Source organism: Tamandua tetradactyla, chromosome 4 (assembly GCF_023851605.1).
Source record: "Tamandua tetradactyla isolate mTamTet1 chromosome 4, mTamTet1.pri, whole genome shotgun sequence".
NCBI classification, from domain to species: domain Eukaryota; kingdom Metazoa; phylum Chordata; class Mammalia; order Pilosa; family Myrmecophagidae; genus Tamandua; species Tamandua tetradactyla.
Genome location: NC_135330.1, coordinates 10808338 through 10826798, shown reverse-complemented (window position 1 = coordinate 10826798; position 18461 = coordinate 10808338). Strand labels below are relative to the sequence as shown.

At 43.7% G+C, this 18461-nt stretch overlaps 1 protein-coding gene and 1 long non-coding RNA gene across 3 annotated transcripts; both read left to right on the top strand.

Moving 5' to 3' along the window:
* The first annotated feature begins 127 nt into the window (after positions 1 to 127).
* On the top strand, positions 128 to 12568 carry CD5L (CD5 molecule like). Of its 2 annotated transcripts, none has more exons than XM_077155700.1 (6): positions 128 to 251; positions 4736 to 4762; positions 8546 to 8869; positions 9449 to 9766; positions 10305 to 10625; positions 11871 to 12568. In XM_077155700.1, the coding sequence occupies exons 1-6, from the start codon at positions 134 to 136 to the stop codon at positions 11876 to 11878; spliced, it is 1116 nt and encodes a 371-aa protein (XP_077011815.1). In that variant the 5' UTR covers positions 128 to 133; the 3' UTR covers positions 11879 to 12568. The 2 variants fall into 2 exon arrangements, with proteins under 2 accessions (XP_077011815.1, XP_077011816.1); XM_077155701.1 differs by lacking the exon at positions 128 to 251 and adding an exon at positions 2322 to 2482.
* Positions 12569 to 14773: 2205 nt separating this feature from the next.
* On the top strand, positions 14774 to 18163 carry LOC143680008 (uncharacterized). The gene is made up of 2 exons (XR_013174009.1): positions 14774 to 15057; positions 17908 to 18163. It is a non-coding gene; the product is annotated as an uncharacterized LOC143680008 (long non-coding RNA).
* Positions 18164 to 18461: the final 298 nt, after the last annotated feature.

Genomic DNA, 18461 nt, shown 5'->3' with positions numbered 1-18461 from the left:
CCTTCCTTCATGTTCCCGACTCTTTGAATAAACTGGAATATTGGAGAGAGAGCTCTGATCTACTTCCCCTCTTCTTTCACTTTACCCCATGAGGGCAGAGGACTATCTGAAGAGCGAGGTCCTGAGCGTGTCCATGGCCCCATGGTATCCTTCCTCCTCCACGTGTAAAGCCGCAGGGCAGCTCTGGCCCCTGAAGGATGAAGGCCTAAGCTTCAGTTGCTCTTCTGACCACTGGTTGGGTGCATTCAGCGGTAATTATGTAACATCTTGGATCCCAGCTCCAATCTAATCTAGCTTCATCAACGGTAGAGCTGATCATTTGAGCCCTTTCTGAGTTTTCTGTTACTGCATAGCTTCAGAATCTGGAGAGGGAAGGATGTGATTAATTAGCATTTACAAATGTATTAGTTAGGGTTCTCTAGAGAACAGAATCAACAGGGACCACTTGCAAATATAAAATGTATAAAAGTGTCTCACGTGACCACAGGAATGCAGAGTCCAAAATCCGCAGGGCAGCAGGCTGTGAAGCTGACGACTCCAATGGAGGGTCTGGATGAACTCCACAGGAGAGGCTCACCAGCCGAAGCAGGAATGGAACTTGTCTCTTCTGAATCCTCCTTTAAAGGCTTCCCATGATTAGATTAAGCATCACTCATTGTAGAAGACACTCCCCTTTGGCTGATTGCAAATGGAATCAGCTGTGGATGCAGCCATAATCATGATCTAATTCTATGAAATGTCCTCATTGCAACAGACAGGCCAGCACTTGCCCAACCAGATAAACAGGAACCACAACTTGGCCAAGTTGACACCTGTCCCTGACCATGACAACAAACCTCATTCATAGCAGACCCTTTCTCTTCTGAATCCTGTTGGTATCTTCAGATCACCTCCTGCCTGCACCTTTCAACACCATTATCCCCTGACCAGATCATCAAGAAGGCTGGAATCTGGCCATTCCAAATTACTTACACTCTCTTTGTGGACGAAGCTGTTTCACTTGTTGCCATATGCCTGGCAAAACTTTTTCCCTTTCTGATTCTTCATTCTTCTCATCCTTTAATGCTGCTCATGTGCCATTATCTCTGTGACATCTTCTCTAATTAGCCCCCCATAAAGGTGGGCATTTCCCGTGTGTCCCTAAATTTCTTATACTTAGCTCTCTTACAACAGTTTTCACATGCTATTGCAATTTCTAGACCATTGCAATTTCTAGACCATGTCCATTTGGATTGCTGACCTCTTTCTTCTTCTTCTTTTTTTTTTTTTTTTGCATGGGCAGGCACCGGGAATCGAACCCAGGTCTCCAGCATGGCACATGAGAACTTTGCTACTAAGCCACCGTGGCCCGCCCAACCTCTTTCTTATTCATTAATATTTTCCTTGTACTTATCCCATTGCCCTGCCTTGATGGCTATTAAAATGTTTTGATGAATGCGATACTAAGTCAGTGAAAAAATACAAGATTAAAAAATGAATGCCTGCAATGAACTAAGCATCATGCTGGGTGATCTGAATATTTCAAAGAAACTAAGACTTCTAACTGTAGAAGAAAAATTACTCTGCCTTAAACAGCAGGAAGTTATGTAAGTATATAAGTTGAGTGCTTGAATATTCTAAAGTTGAACAGCTCTCAAAGCATAGCTTTACTAAATAATAATACAGCAAGGTGGAGTGTCTTACTGCTTAATCTCTGTAGAGCATACATTAGACCTAAGGACCACTCAGGTTCAGCGCTCACAATGTCCATCACCATGGGGGTCTGTTTTCTCTTGTCTTCTAAAGTTGGACCTAATACTCCAGAACAAGCACAGATGATAATCAGACCCATGCACTGGGCTTTAAGCTCAGCACTGGGAAAGCTGGTTTGAAGGTAATAAAGCCACCCCTATATGCAGAGCTTGACACCTTGGTCCTGGATTACGGTCCAAGGGGATGTGTCACCAAGGGCAACTCCGAATGTACTCTGTGGTCTCTGGCTTCCTTAATGTGTATGCACTTGCTTGTGGAATGAAGGAATCAAAATTGTCCTACTGCCCTCAGAACCATACTTGGAGGCCAAATATTGCCTGGTTTTTAAAAGACATTGCCCCATTCTAGGCACTTGCCTTCCCTTGTGGGAACTGTTTCCCCTGTTTATGGAGTAAGGGAACTGAGACAGAGAATGATGGCAGTGCTTACAGCTGAACTAGTCATGACAGTCTGTTTTCCAAAGTTTTGAGCATTTTTCTGGCACTTCTGGCCACCTCCCTTCCTTTGTGACATGCTGAATTCAGCAAGTCCATCTCTATCAATGAGCTCATTGGTTTTTGGTCATCTGCTAATGCTTCTGCTGTAGACAGGACCTGCCTCCCTTCCTCCTCTCAGCACACTTGCAGCCAACGCTGACTGTTGCTGCTTGGGGGCCTGCTAGCAGGCTTAAATTTCAGCTCACCCTCTCCAGCTGCCCAGGCCATGGCTCTGCTGTTCTCCCTGATGCTTGGTGAGTATCTGCTTCTGTTGATTCAGGCTGCAGAGTATTCTGGGACTTGGAGCAAGAGAACCGTCCCCTGCCCACTCTGTGTAAGTCCAGGTATTTTCCAACAGACTTCTCCCTGCTCTCCTCCTTATCTACATCTGACAATTGTTCTAAATCCCCTAAATCCACTTACTCCACACCCAGTTTATAATACGCTTTGCCACAATTTTTCTACTTCCCTTTTACCTTAACTAAATAGTTTACTAAATAGTTTGTGGTCATTTATTCCATTTCCCTTTTTATACGAATTTCCCTAGATGTACTACTTATGGGAAGACAAATAATGAAATGTGAATAGCAGCAGATTGAGCCAGGAAAGGAATTTTAGCTGCAAAACAAAACAAAACAAAACATTTTTTTTTCAGTGATCATAATGTCTGATTTCCTCTCAGAACTTTTTCAGATAATGTTTCCTTCATTTCCCCCAAATGAAGTTAATCTAGAATGAAGGAGGATTTGCTAAAGTTAATCTAGAATAATTGAGGATTTGGGAGCTGAAGAGTCCTTGGTTTCTGAACCTGTATGTCACCATATATCTCTGAAATTTTGCTTCTTCATCATTGAAATGATGATAATATTATATTCCTTGAGGTTGGTTAGTAGCCTTTTAATGAGATAACACAGGGCTTCTACCTATGCCTGCTGGATTCCTTCCCTAATAAATAACATCTGTTTTTATTGCCTTAATGACGTCCTGGTCTTTTTAGTGGGTTGCTGAAGCCACAGATCTGTAATCTTTCTCTCTCACTCTCTCTCAACTGGGCACTTATTTGCTCTATGTTGACTAACAACTATATCTTAAACATCTGTGCCCCCCATCCCCCCCACCCATGGCACCCAACAGCCGGTCCTACCCATCATAAATGTACCATTGAATCTCTCCCAGACTCACCTTCAAACCCATTCCCTTCAGGAAGCCTTCCTGGTCTTCCTCTCCCTCTGTAGAACTTTCGATGCACTAACTGAATATATCACTCCCTACCCTGCATTTCAGGTCTGAAACATCCAATTTCCTTTGTAAAGACATGCAGTGATTCATATACACAAAATATAAACTTGGGTTTTAGACAATTGCAAACAAGCTCACTAAGTCTAGTTGTGGCCACATCTTGAAGAAGACTCTCTTGGATACTAAGAAAAGAAAATACTCCGGGATAAGCCACTGTAATATTTGGATCTGCCTGAAAATCTCTAGGCAGATTTTTTTCCTGCAGAAAAATTCTATGAGTGGTGAATTGTGCGGTTAAGAATGTCTAGGCCTCAGAAATGTTTGGAGGTTACAGGGCTCAGGATTCTCTACAGCATTAGGAGGGAGCCTAAAGGATTCAAGAGTACAACCTCAGGGAGAGCCTATAGAAGGAACTATGATACTTCCAAGGCATTCCAGTGCTTAAATCTGGAGAGTGACACTGAATGTAGAGAAGCTTTCTGACCTGTGCATCTAAATCAGGGGTCAGCAATTATCCATCACCTGTTTTTGTACAGCCTGGGAGCTAAGAATGGGTTTTGTATTTTTAAATGGTTTAAAAACGAAAACTGAAACTATTTCTGGACATATGAGAATTGCATGAAATTTCAATTTCAGCATCCATAAATAAAAGTTTATTGGAACATAGCCATGCCCATTCGTTTACATTTTGTGCATGGCTACTTCCACGCTACAATGGCAGAGCTGAGTCGTTGCAGGAGAAACCTTATGGCCCACAAAGCTTTAGATATTTATTATCTGGCCCTCTACAGAAAAAGTTAGCTGACCTGGGTCTAATGTAGTATCAGTGAACACAGTCACGAATTCTCTGTGAGGTCCCCCACTGCATCTTCACCTTTCCCCACCAGTGTCTTTCCAGTGTCCTCTAGCACTCTTTCTTGGTGAACTCAGAGACTGCTCATCACACATTTGCCTCAGGCAGTAATAATCAATCAATCTAATTGACTGGAATAGAAAACCCAATCTATCCATGCACCTGGGATGGAGCCACCATCATTTGTAAAGGGGGCAGGATGGGGTCAGTTGGCTGTGGTAGAATTTGGTCTCTGTGGCTTCTAGTCCATATCCACGTGACCTTCATGGCTGGTCCTCTCAGGAGGAGAATTTCCCAACAGGACCTGCCTCTTTATCTACCACTCTAACTTTCCCACAAGGCTGGCCAAGGGCCAGAGTTATGTTCAACAAAGTTTTGGAAAATTATTTAATCTCTCTTTTTTTTTCTCCCCTAGCCATTTGTACCGGACCTGGCCTGTTAGGTAAGCTTTTCTGGGGTTCCTTAGAGTGTGGACTTCAAGCTTAAGGGAGTGGAAATTTTGAAGTTTTCTGGTCTAGGGAGACACGCTCTGCTTCAAAACATGTCCAGCGGATTTTCTTCCCAGTTCCCCACCCCCTCCACTCAGTCTTACCTGCATGGATTTCCACCCCAGAACTTAAAAGGAATTAGGGAAGTTGACCCTGTAAGGGGACTCCTACCCACTTGGCTTTAATGGACCAATTTGCTTTGCCAGGCTCCAAGTAGCATATGACTTTATTTCAGGTCCGGGAGGTACCTCATCTCTTGTAGACATAGCCAGGAAATGAATTTCTTTTGGCTCTGCTGGATTCCAGAACAGCCAGGTCCTCCTGCCAACTTCAGCGGCATCTTTTTTTAATGAGAAATTCGTCTGAAACTGGGAAGCACATGGTTTGGTCACAGAGTTCAGGCTAGAGTTCAGCCTCCACTGATTACCTCTGAAATCCTTTGGGAGATGCACATACTGCAAATGGAGGAGATGGTGAGGATGCACACAGAGAATGAGTCAATAGGAGAGGAAGGCTATGATGGTCCAAACTGAAAGAATTGTTTGTAGGTTACCAGTGTCTTTTACATTATTCCTCTGGTCTACCCTTCCTTTCATAGTAGAGACTTTACCAGAGAGAGGTAACTACAAACTCTGCTATGGGTGTGAAGGCTTCTGTACCCTGCTAGATGCTATTTGATTTCCTTAATGAGCTCTGCTTCTGGATTCTCAGCCCAACATTCAGATTGATTTTTTTCTCCCCTGACTTGCAGGGCTGTCCATCCATGCTGGTGCTGGGAGACAACTGCTCTTCTTACAGCCTCTCCCCATGCCAGGATGTTGCCCTTCCATCCCTGAGTCCCTCTCTCAAACTCTCTGCTGCTAAAGGCACTGCCGAACATGCAGCTACCCTGACCATTTCCTCTTCCTCAACTCTTCTCTCTAGTTTTCAGATATTTTTCTCAGCTCTACTCTCTCCTCTCAGGCTAGATTTTCAAAAACACCTTTTCTGTGTTTCTTTTTTTTTTTTAATTAATTAATTTATTATTGCCTTTTTTTCACATGGGCAGGCATCAAGAATCGAACCCGGGTTTCTGGCATGGCAGCATGGCAGGCGAGAACTCTGCCTGCTGAGCCACTGTGGCCTGCCCTGTGTTTCTTTTTTTAAATACTTCTTCCGTTTTGGAACTCTTCTAATCTTCTACTCCATGGAAAATGAAAACTCATTAAAAGTGAGTTTATTAGCACTAGAATTTTATAGTCCAAAGTAAAATAAAATAACATCCATGTGATCCAGATAGCTAATCTTTTCTGGAGTACCTAATAATGCCAATCCAAACCCTAAATCGTAGTTATAACGAACCATACTGTCTCAGAAGTTTCTGGGTAACTCCTTTTGAGCTATATTTGTACCCAGATATATAAGCCTTAAACTCAAGTGTGCAAAAATGATAAAATTTTTGGGTTTTTTACTACTAATTTTTTAAGAATTTTTAGCCTCCATTCTATATATTGCCGAAAAATAAAATAAGGAATGAAGAGACGGAAAATCAAACAAACAAACCAAACAAAAAAGCTTCCCAATACACTTTAATATCAGTCAGATCAGATTTTTCATCAACCTCTTCTCCTCAGGGTGATTCCAAGTTCTAGGGAGTTTAACAGGGATGAGAGACGGCAGACAGTGGGAAGTCCGGTCCTCAGATGTCATCTTCTTCCACGCCAGCATCTGATCAGTCCATGAGGCCCATGTTGGCATTTGTTAAGCTGTTTCTATCTCTGTAACTCAGAGACCTCCAGTCCAAATGTGACCCCTCCAGTGCACCCGCCCTCTGTCAGCCAAGTGGCCCACCCGGGCTAACTTCCCCACTCCATGAAGACATCAAATGTAGCTCTTCTCTACCTCACTTTGAGTTTGCAGAAGAATCAATGGGGTTACTTCAAGCCTATTAAATATAAGTTTCTAAAGGCAGCAGTACCATCATCTCGTTCATTACGGTTCCCTGAGCTCATAAAGCAATCCTGGTAACATAGTATGTGCTGAACAAATATCTTTGCCCTAAGAGCATTTTGGTCCCTGATCTCTCCATCCTGCCATCTCTACTCTACTACTATGTCTTTTTTTAAAAAAATTATTTTATTTTATTTTTTTAAATATCAAAAAAACACCAAACAAACGCAAACATTCTTATTTTGGTCATTCCGTTCTACATATATAATCAGTAATTCACAATATCATCACATAGTTGCATATTCATCATCATGATCATTTCTTGGAACATTTGCATTTATTCAGAAAAAGAAACAAAATGAAAACAGAAAAAAAATTTATATATACCATACCCCTTACCCCTCCCTTTCATTGATCACTAGCATTTCAAACTAAATTTGTTTTAACATTTGTTCCCCCTATTATTTATTTTTATTCCATATATTCTACTCATCTGTTGACAAGGTAGATAAAAGGAGCATCAGACACAAGGTTTTCACAATCACACGGTCACATTGTGAAAGCTATATCATTATACAATCATCTTCAAGAAACATGGCTACTGGAACACAGCTCTACATTTTCAGGCAGTTCCCTCCAGCCTCTCCATTACATCTTGGATAACAAGGTGATATCTACTTAATGCGTAAGAATAACCTCCAGGATCACCTCTCCACTCTGTTTGGAATCTCTCAGCCATTGACACTTTGTCTCATTTCGCTCTTCCCCCTTTTGGTTGAGAAGGGTTTTTCAATCCCTTGATGCTGAGTCTCAGCTCATTCTGGGATTTCTGTCCCACGTTGCCAGGAAGGTCCACACCCCTGGGAGTCATGTCCCATGTAGACAGGGGGAGGGTGGTGACTTTGCTTGTTGTGTTGGCTGGAGAGAGTCTACTCTACTACTTTGTCTTGGTAGAACAGAGAGACTTTCTGTTTTTCTTTTGCTGCAAACCACCCCCCTCTCCCAGAGTTCTAGCCAGGAATCAGACCCAAGTCCTAGATTCCTTAAAACTTATTTGAAGGCTCTGTGGAGCCTCTCCTGTTCCCAACCCACCCTCGGTGAATTCCCTAGACCAGGTATTGGGGTTCTGAAACGCAGATTCTTCCCTTTCTTAGTGCCCTTTGTATTTTTTGTGAGCTTGGTTCTTGAACATGGGAAATGTCATAGGAAGCAGCAAGGATGGATAGTGGGCCACTGATAGTAGGAGAAAGACAGGTTGTTCAACTCAGGAGCCCAAATTATACATAGACCCTCTGCCTCAATCTGCTGCCATGGGGAAATGCAGAGTCATGAAGAAGAAAGAACACAACAGTTACTGTCTCTAAACTTGCATTCTGGCCTGTGACACCAACTAATTGAGTGTTACCACAGGAATTTTACTTCTATGAGGATCATTTTCCTTATGTGTGAAATAGTGAGATAATTTGTATATGCATTTTTGGTTCTGATCACCAGAGATTCTAAGGATTCTGCTGGAACTTCAGCCAACTTATTTTCTTAATCTTCAATTTCAAAAGCTAGCAGTTTTGCCTAGGTATTTCTAGGTGGAGTTTCTTAGTAGAGTAAAATTAGGGGTATAGCAGAATCAGAACTGAGAGATGGAATCTTGCAGCTTCTCTTCCTCCCTTTTCCTTCGCTCCTCTTCTTCCTCTTCCCTAACTTTCCATGTTTTCTTTGGCTGCTGGAAGCAGCCTCAAATTGACGGAATATATCCCCGAGTCCACTCTGGGCTACTCCCATGTCTCCAGTAACATCCTTTCTCTTTGCAGAGTCTTCTCCCAGTGTGCGACTGGTGAACGGCCGCCACCACTGTGAAGGGCGGGTGGAAGTGCAACGGAAGGGTCAGTGGGGCACCGTGTGTGATGATGGCTGGGACTTGAAGGATGTGGCTGTAGTATGCCGGGAGCTGGGCTGTGGAGCAGCCAAGGGAACACCCAGTGGTAACATATATAAGCCACGGGCAGAAGAAAAGCAACCAGTTCTCATCCAAGACGTCAGCTGCAATGGGATGGAAGACACACTGGCTCAGTGTGGGCAAGAAGATGATGTCTACAATTGTCTGCACAATGAGGATGCAGGGGCATCATGCGAGAGTGAGTGTGGCAGGGCTCAGAGACCGTCTGCCCATACTCCATGTGGTCACTCTCACTTGCTTTTTTCCCTACCACAGATTTTCACATGGCCTGCAATAGCTAACTCGTCTCTTATCCTTCACATCTCACACATGACACACTTTGTCACTTGTGTGCCCTGAAGATAAATTGGTACTCATATCTGGTGGAGCTAATGCTTTCCTCTTAGCTGCAATCCATATGAGAACCGATTTCCCTTCACACACTCACAGATTCTGCAGCAATCTGTAAACATTTTGTTGAATTACATACCCTCTATCTGGAGCTGAGAGTGGGGCTATGGGGAAGAAATAAGCTCACAAAATATAATGTATGCTTGTTCCACAGTTCAGCTCTCTCCTTTCAATCTAACTTAACAGTCTAGTTAGATAGCCAGGAGACGCACACAGGAAACCAATATACATACATGCATATATATGTATATACTGTATTATTATTATAGTATGTATATGATATACAGTGTCCCTCATATTTACTTGTTCTGTATTAGTAATTTCTCCCCTCTCTGTGTGTGCTCTCTTCTTCTTTCTTTTTCCCCAGTCCCAGAGAGTGTGCGGCTAGTTGATGGCCCCGGACGCTGTGCAGGAAGGCTGGAGGTGAAGCACCAGGAGCAGTGGGGCACCATATGCCAAGCAGGTTGGAGCCTCCGTGCTGCCAAGGTGGTGTGCCGGCAGCTGGGATGCGGAAGGGCCATATCGTACCATGCACACTGTGACAAGGCTTCCCAGGGCCAAGGGCTCATCTGGCTGAGCCGGATGTTCTGCTCAGGACGAGAGCTAACCCTTGAGGCCTGCCCTTCCAAGCCTTGGGAGAAGAACAACTGCACCCATGACGACGACACTTGGGTCCAATGTGAAGGTAACACCTCCAAGTCCAGAGAGTTGGCTCATTCTTTAATTTGATTAAAGGAATTTTCATTCAACCAGTATTTCTACCAAATGACCACAGAACCATTATTTAATTGTGCTGATCCTCAATTCTCCCATCTTGAAAATGGGAATAATAGTACCTGCCTTTGTATATGAAAATATTTTAGACAACATTAAGACCTACATTACGATGAACTGTTATTACATTGAATTCTGCATAGTAGAGACCGAGCAAACTACTTAATGTAACTGTTGAGTTCTTTAATTAAAAAAAATCAGAAATCATCTATAAATATTAGATTTATAAAATAGACGGGGAAGTGATAATATCTGAGCCAAGGAAACAAACGTGGGCCACATGGACTGGAACCCAATGGAGACATGAAGAAGGAGGTAGAATCACAGAAATCACATATAGAAAGTTTCAGATGTGCGGATGAGGTTTAGGTAAGGACGCAGACTACCTTCTCGTGTTTCTTTCCTTCCTTGCCTCTCTCTAACCCCTCACTTCCTCCCCCCATCTGCAGATCCCTTTGAACTGAAGCTGGAAGGAGGAGACAACCACTGCTCTGGGCGCCTGGTGGTGCTCCACAAGGGTGAATGGGGCTCTGTCTGTGACGACGGCTGGGGGGAAAAGGCGGACCAGGTGATATGCAGGCAACTGGGCTGCGGGAAGTCCTTGTCTCCATCCCCCAGAGCCCGCAAACGCTTTGGCTCCCGGAATGGACGCATCTGGCTGGATGACGTTCATTGCTCAGGGAGGGAGCAGTCCCTGGAGGAGTGCCAGCACCGGTTTTGGGGGTATCATGACTGCACCCACAAAGAAGATGTGACTGTCATCTGTTCCCGTAAGTCCAGTAGATGGAATCTGAGGACCGGTGTGGTGGGAGCGATGGAAGGGGGTGGTGTGGGCGGACTCTGGGATGAGGGTAGCTCTACCATGCCACAGGACTGCCCGTGAGCACCTCCTACCCATGTGTACCTCCAGGGATATGGCAGAGGTATTCCTGTAGTTATTGCCGTGTGTGTGTTGTAGGAGTGGTAGACTGACCACAGGAATTTAAAAAATACAATTATTGAATATGAGAACAAGAGGGATTTTGAAAAGTTTTGGATAAACAACCTTCACAAAGGAAGTGAAGGCCAGAGAAGAAGAACAACTTTTCCAAAATCATACAAATTGCTTTCAAATGACAGATTGCTTTCAAATGAACAGCTTGTCTCTCAACCTAGGACTGGTTCTCTTAGATGACTTCAAACCTTCAAACCCTAAGTGTAAATGGTAGAAGAGGTCCCTACCTCATTCTACCTGTTGTTGCTCCCAGATTTTAAATGAAAGAGTCTTTTCAGAGCAGCCAGGATACCAGCCCTGGGCTGGAGACCTCTTCCGGGGAGTGGAGGAAGAGGCCCTGTACCATTTGGGGCCAGAAAATGCAAATGCCGTTGGGTGGCGGGCTCGAGAAAACTGAAGGTCAGGCGTGCAGAGCTGTAACCAGAGCACGAGCCGGCTGTGCAAGGAGGCTTCGTGAAAGGCTCGAAGCTCTGAGAAAGAGCTGATGGTCAGCCGAAGAACATGGGGAACTGCTTAGTGCCCATAAAAGGAGGGACAGAGTGATAGGAGACTTGGGATTGAGTTCTATAGCGGACAGCTTTTTTTTTTTTAAAACATGGGCAGGCACTGGGAATCAAACCCAGGTCCTCAGGCATGGCAGGCAAGCATTCTTACCTGCTGAGCCACCATGGCCCACCCTATAGTGAACAGTTTGAATCTTAGAGACAGTTAACTGCTATGACTCTCAATATTTTCATCAGTAAGGTAGGGAGGCACTTGCCCACTTGTTCTCAGAGTTCCGTGATTGTGTAAGGATTAACCATGTGAATGCTGTTTGTGACTTACCTGAGAGCTATTGGATCTGGCCGTGGGGTGCTGCACTGGATTCTGACGGGGCCCAGCATCAGTGTGGAATATGTGTGTGGCTGAGGCCGTGGGAGGGTCTGTTGTGGGCACCAATCTTCCTCAGCCTCTGTGAGCTTGAATGCAATGATCCCAGGCCTGTCCCCATCCTTCTGATATATTCTTCTTCTTTTTACAGGACAGTAGCCTGGCTTTCTTGATGCTTGACCTGCCCCCTGCTGGTCCCTGAGTGTCCCTTGCTTGTTTCCATGGGCTCTGATTATCCCAGTGCTCATGGTAGCCTGCAGGCTTTAGCTGCCACTTCCTGATCCCCTCAGTAGAAATCTGAACACCATGCTTAAGGCTGGCCCCCTGAACCAAGCGCCCCCATGCTTGCCTGGAGACGTGAGATGTAAAGGAAGAAATGGAAACCAATTGCTGGAAAAGATGAGTTTCCAGTTGCCTTTTCCTGTCTGCTGACCCCTCAGCATTGGTTCTGGCATCTTCCCAACTTGCCTGGGACCCAGGCCTGCCACTTTGACAAGATGTAATGGCCATTACTAAGGCAAGTTCTAAGTCTACAGGCTAAATGAGAGGAATGAAGCAGCAAAAGGTGCGTTTGAAAGGAAATGTGAGTAGGCAATTTCATGCAACTTGGAGAAAACTTAGTCTTTCGGTATTCTTTTTCTCAAGACTTGATCACAAGAATTAATAATACCTCCGTAGCCGTTATTCCTTGGTGAGAGTAAAACGTTCATTAAGGAGCCAAGCAGTGTCCTCCAATCCTGGACTGGATCCATTTCACAACACTTGGAAAATAACAGACAACCTTGAACTCTGAGACTAAACTGAGTAGCTATCCCATGCCTGTATTTACACTGTCTAATAAACTACATATCACAGTTTCAGCAGTTGTCTCTCTGTGTTATATTTTCCTTCTGCCCACGGGGGTGTGGGTGTGCCTGCTTACCAGTGATGGTCTTTTCAGAAGATTAGAAGAGGACCAGCCAGCAGACAGAGCCACATGTGTAATGCTGCCCTCTCCTCTGGATGTGGAGCTCTCTTCCCTTCAATTTCCCACTCTAGTCTATGAACTTGAAGTCACATCTGCCTCTGCTGCATTCCAGACTGGCATACACCTAATAATACAGCTCTAAGGGCATGCCTTTCTAGCGGGAGGAAGATGGAGAGATGGGGGGAGACAGAGCTCAGCATGACTTGGGAGTCAGGAGGAGCAGCTGTGATTTCCTAACAGTTTGACAAAGGCAACAAAAAGGTTCAATGTCAGGAGAGCATAATGATCGAATGATTGGGTCCTCTGAGAAAATGACCCCTCAGGGAAGCACATGGTACTGATACCATGTGGTGACAAAGACTGGCCCGGTCGTTAGGTTCCGAGGATGCCTGTCACCTGTGCTCCGCATTACGCACATTTAAAAAGTGTGAGTAGATGGCCAGCAGAGGGAGCAAGAGTCACGATGCCGGCTATGGAACCCCAGGGTTCCTGATCACACTGGACTGTTTCTGCCGCCTGACCAACTGTCCCATTGTAGGGGCTTAATAAATGTTTGTTGAATGAGTCTTTAAGAGCTAGCGTCCTAGAAGGGAAGAACATGCCTTCAAGGACATTTGGGGATCCACCAGGTCTACTCAAAGAGACTTTGCTTTTCTCCCAGCAGCTCTCAGAAGCCTACCTGGTTTTACCTACAGCATAGTTTTGCCGACCGCATAGTATTCTACCCCCTCCACCCCATGAAATCTAGAGGCATCAGGAGCAATCTCTGCTTTGAGTGGGTCACTGAAAAGCTCCTTTCCCCTTAGGGTTGGGATTTCACAAAAGGAACTTTGACATTGCTTTAATTTCTCCATAAACATTCCTTCTGTAAAATTCCCATTTTGTTGATCCCTGGGAACTACTCAGATAAAAGTAACAGCTCTTTGGGGCGACAGGGTGGATCTCATAATGAAAGCAAAGTCTAACTGATAGTGGCCGCAGATCCAGTAAAGATGGGCCACTGAAGGACAGGCTGTCAGAAAACGGAGACACTGAATGACAAAGCTGAGACTGACCTGTTAGCACTGTCCAGAGAAGAGAGTTCCCTGACCCAAGAATGTGGCTCTGGCCTTGATGTCCAAATGAGATGGATAAAATAGGATGTTGCAGACTGAAGAGATTAGCACAGACAGAGACTGCCAGTGCCCACAAATATGTGGGTTCTCCTCTTCTTCCTGGACACACCACTAGTCTGCACTTCCCAGCCCATTTGTTCCAGGTGGGTCTTTGTGGCCAGTTCTCACCAGTGGAGTGTGACTGGCAGTGATCTGTGGCAGCTTCACGTCAAGACAGCTAACAGCACTTGCCTTCTCCATGCTCTTTCTCTCTCCACTTACAGCTTTTGGGAGAAAGACCCCAAGGACACAGAGGAGGCAAAGCCAGGAAATGGAAGGAGCCTGTATCTCTGAATGAGTACAGCCAGAGTCTCTCACCCACACTCTGCTGATTTTGACATAAATAGGAAATACACATTATTTGTATTAAGCCATCGAGATGTCAGGGTTGTTTATTTATAGCACTTAGTTCACCCTGCCTAATATAGGCACTGGATTTCTCTTTAAAAAATCAACTGCACTGATTCAAAAGTCCCCAGACTACCTTCTGATTGTCATTTGGCTTCCTCACAAGGCTCTAAATATTTTCCCCATGCTGATTGGGAAATGTGATTACTAAGTTTTAATCACTACTAAAAATAATTGTATTTTATTTTTTGCCTATTTATATTATTAGTTTTTATTCTGGTAACTACCTACTTGTTTCTGCTTCTTCTTTTTTTTTTATTTACAAACACTTCTCTGTTGGAGACCAGAGGCTAACCTAAGATAGCGATTGAGCCAACATGGCCACCCCGGCTAATGCAATGGCATCTATATAGTACAACAAGGTTCTTCATGGAAATAGGTTCCCGCCGGCGGGAATTCCCCACCAATTATCTAACCAGTCCTCCCCGCCGGCGCGAACTCCCTCCTATCATAATGCCCTACATACCCTACTCCCTCCCCAGGTCAGTATATATACACCTGGCTTGGTTAATAAAATTTGCAGCTTGATCAGAATCCTGTCTTGCTGTCCTTCTTGCGTCTCTCTGTCCCATTGCCATTCTTCCCTCAGCAGGTGGCGGACCCCGTTGACTGTCCTGCGGGTCAGGACATTTGGCGCCCGACGTGGGCTTCGACCGCTAGCTGAGAGATAGAAGCGTTGCGCGCCGAAAAATGAGGAGGGCCCTCCCATAACCCCGGACTGCCACAGAAGTAACTCGCCTGTGAACGCAGCCCCGGCGACACTGCCTCGCGCCAACGGACGAACAAAGAGAAGAGCGAAGGATCACGCAGTAAGTCACTTTCATTTTCATTTAAAAAATTCACTATGGGACAGGAATCTAGTACACATGAGCTTTACGTGAGACAATTAAAAGAAACCCTCAAGATGCAAGGAGTGAGAGTTAAGAAAAAGGACCTTAGAAATTTCTTTCAGTTTGTCTATCAAACCTGTCCATGGTTCCCTGCTGACGGGACCATAGACCAAAAATGCTGATCGAGAGTAGGAGATTGTTTAAAGGACTACTATAAAACTTTCAGGCCGGAAAAGGTACCAGTTACAGACTTCAATTATTGGAACTTAATCAATGAGGCCATAAAAACTTCCCCTTCAGACCCTGAAATACTACAGCTTTGTAGAGAGGGAGAAAATGCCTTAAAAGATGCATGTCCCCTCTCCAGACCCCACTCAGAATGTAATTCTGTAGTTACAAAATAATCCCCTCCTTAACTCCCTGCAAACCGCCAGTCAGGCGCTCTTCTCTCTCTCTCTAATGACTAACCAAAATAAGCCCTCTAACCCCCGCTGTGCTCGCTACGTTTTTCCGGTCCTCCGTAGCCAGCAAAAGGCAAAGTCAGAAACTTCCAAGCCTCAGTCTGAACAGGAAAGCAGTGAGGGGGAAGGGAGCGAGAAAGCTAATGATGAGGACGAAATAAAATCCAAATGTAGCCGCGAGCGTAGCCGCGAGCGGGAGGAAACACCCCGAACCAATAAATACAAAAGGATTAATCTAAAATATTTAAAAGAACTAAAAAAAGCTGTGCATAATTATGGAGCAACTGCCCTTTTACTCTGGCTTTGCTAGACAATATTAGCGAAACGGAGCTTACTCCAAATGATTGGTCACAGCTCGCCAGAGCCACCCTATCAGGTGGCGATTTCTTGTTATGGAAAGCGGACTCTGAGGAGCAGTGTAAAAAGTATGCTGAAAGCAACGTCTTAAAAGACAGCACAAAATCTTGGTCGTTAAAAAAGCTTCTAGGGTCAAGTCCTTATCATCTTAATTCTACCCAAGCAAAATACCCCCGAGGACTTGGTCTCCAGGTGCAGTCTGCCGCCATTAAAGCATGGAGGCTACTTCCCCAAAAAGGGGCTCTCACCTCCTCTTTATTGAAAATAGTTCAGGGCCCCAATAAGCCGTATACTGACTTCCTCAGTCGGCTACAGACCGCAGCCCAGTGCATTCTTGGTGATCAGGAAAGCGAAAGCGATTTTATCAAGCATCTCGTTTATGAAAATGCTGACACCGCCTGTCAGGCGGCAATCTGCCCTTTTCGTAATACGGACCTCTCCAATTATATTAAACTTTGTAACAAAATAAATCATAATACTCAAGCAATATTAGCTGTCTTACAAAATCGCACTGAAAACAACGGCCCCATCTGTTTTAATTGTAACAAATCGGGTCATTATTAAAAAAATTGCCCCTACGCATTATTTTTAAATAATGAAATATGGAATAAAGCCTAAACTAATATAATAAGTGCTGAGGGTTTGTAAAAATAGAAATTATGGTTAAAATCAAGAAAGATTTAATGAGTCTAAAATGACAATGTTTTCTTGAACTTTTAGCCTGTTATAATGAAAAGATATAAAAAGATTCTAAATAATTAGTTAGAAAGCAAAGAGTCTGTGTTTTATCAAAATAACTTACGTTAACTTTTGTCATGTTGTTATCTGTATAAAAAATACTGATTTTCTCCTGGGTATCATTATACTGGCAAAAAGTGCTTCTTTTCTTGCCCTAAACCAGGTGGCTTAATCTATTAATCTAAGTACTATTACTATAAATGAGTCTATTACTGGCTAAATCATATTCAAATCATATAAATACCTATATTCCTTTAAGCCAAAATATCTTAAGACTTTGTCCAATCTTTATATAAACTACATATGTATAAGCTAAATTTATCCCAAGATAACCATGGCTTATATTGGAAGCAGATCAGATTTGAGGGTTGAATGCAAGGAAAAAATATACTTGTGGAGTCTTTTTTGTTCACCTGATGTTGCCATTACATGCAACTGATATTGCTATCACATGACCTTGATAAAAAATAGTTAAAATGTACACTCTAGCCGGGAGGACTGGCTATCCCCCCAGAAGGAGGTGTACTTTAATAAAGATATCTAGGTCCCAGGAAGCTCCTCTTGGTCCCTAGCCAGTTCCCAGAGGGCCCAACTGGGCCCCGTCATGTAAGCAAACCGAAATTTGGCCACTATTGTGAGAAAATACCATAAAAACTGCATGCAATAAATTTAAAATTAGCAAAAATGCACAACCAATTATAAAAAATCCACATTCCTGCATTCCTTTTAAATCAATCCAATGAATTCAATTTTAAAAATCTGGTCATTTGCTATGGGTACATGTCACTATTGACACTCTGCATTCATTTTTGCTACCTGCCACTTTAGGGATTCCTAATTATATATTACAAAACTTGCTTGATATTTTACAAGGAAATTCTGATTTATTAAGCAAAAGGCAGTTAACAGCTGCAGCTGAACAAGAGTTACAATTAATTGAACAATGCATTCAAAAAAGACAGCTTGTTCAAATAAATCTAAAAAATCCTGTTGATTTTATTATTTTCTTTACCTTGCAATCTCCCACAGGCCTATTTTAGATCTATTTGAACACAATTCGCCAAGGTCCTCTGGAAAGATCCATTGGATAACACTTGGTGAGGACCAGATCCGGTCCTGATACGGGGCAGAGAATCAGTGTATATATATTCTAGGGAATTAATTCAGACAAATGGTTACCAGAGCAATTAACAAAACAAATAAACAATAACAATCTGTCCAGGGCAAAAAGGTTGCCCTGAGAAAAGGCATTTTTCTCTCTTTCTTTCTCCAGCACAGCTGAAGCTACTAATAAACCAGCAAGCCCTGCTATAACCTATTCAACGACAGCTAAGCTGACAGACGACTGAAGTCTAAGAATCCATCTACTGGTGTTGCTGGTCTAGGCACCGGTATCGCCTCAATCACCCTCCAACAACAAAGCCTCTCAGCCTAAGAGCTGTAATAGACGAGGACTTAACCCGTATTGAAACTTCCATCACCCACCTTGAAAAGTCCCTTACATCCCTATCAGAAATAGTTCTCCAAAATAGAAGAGGGCTAGACCTGCTGTCAGGATGACCGGAAGCCAGAAAAATTTCTAACCCTGCTAGCTTCCTCCCTTGGTTAAGTTTATAGACAGCCTTTATTAGAATGGCTTTGTTAATATCTCCCCCTAAACTTATCACCTTATGCTTGCTCCTAAAATATACTTTTGGTGGCTGGGATGACCCACAAGCCCTCCAAAAGCTAAGAAACAAACTCTACGGTTCTGCGTGCGAATGCAACGAAATAGTTACCTGCCCCCCCTTGACGAGAACATACACATTGCGGCAGAATTGTGGGAAG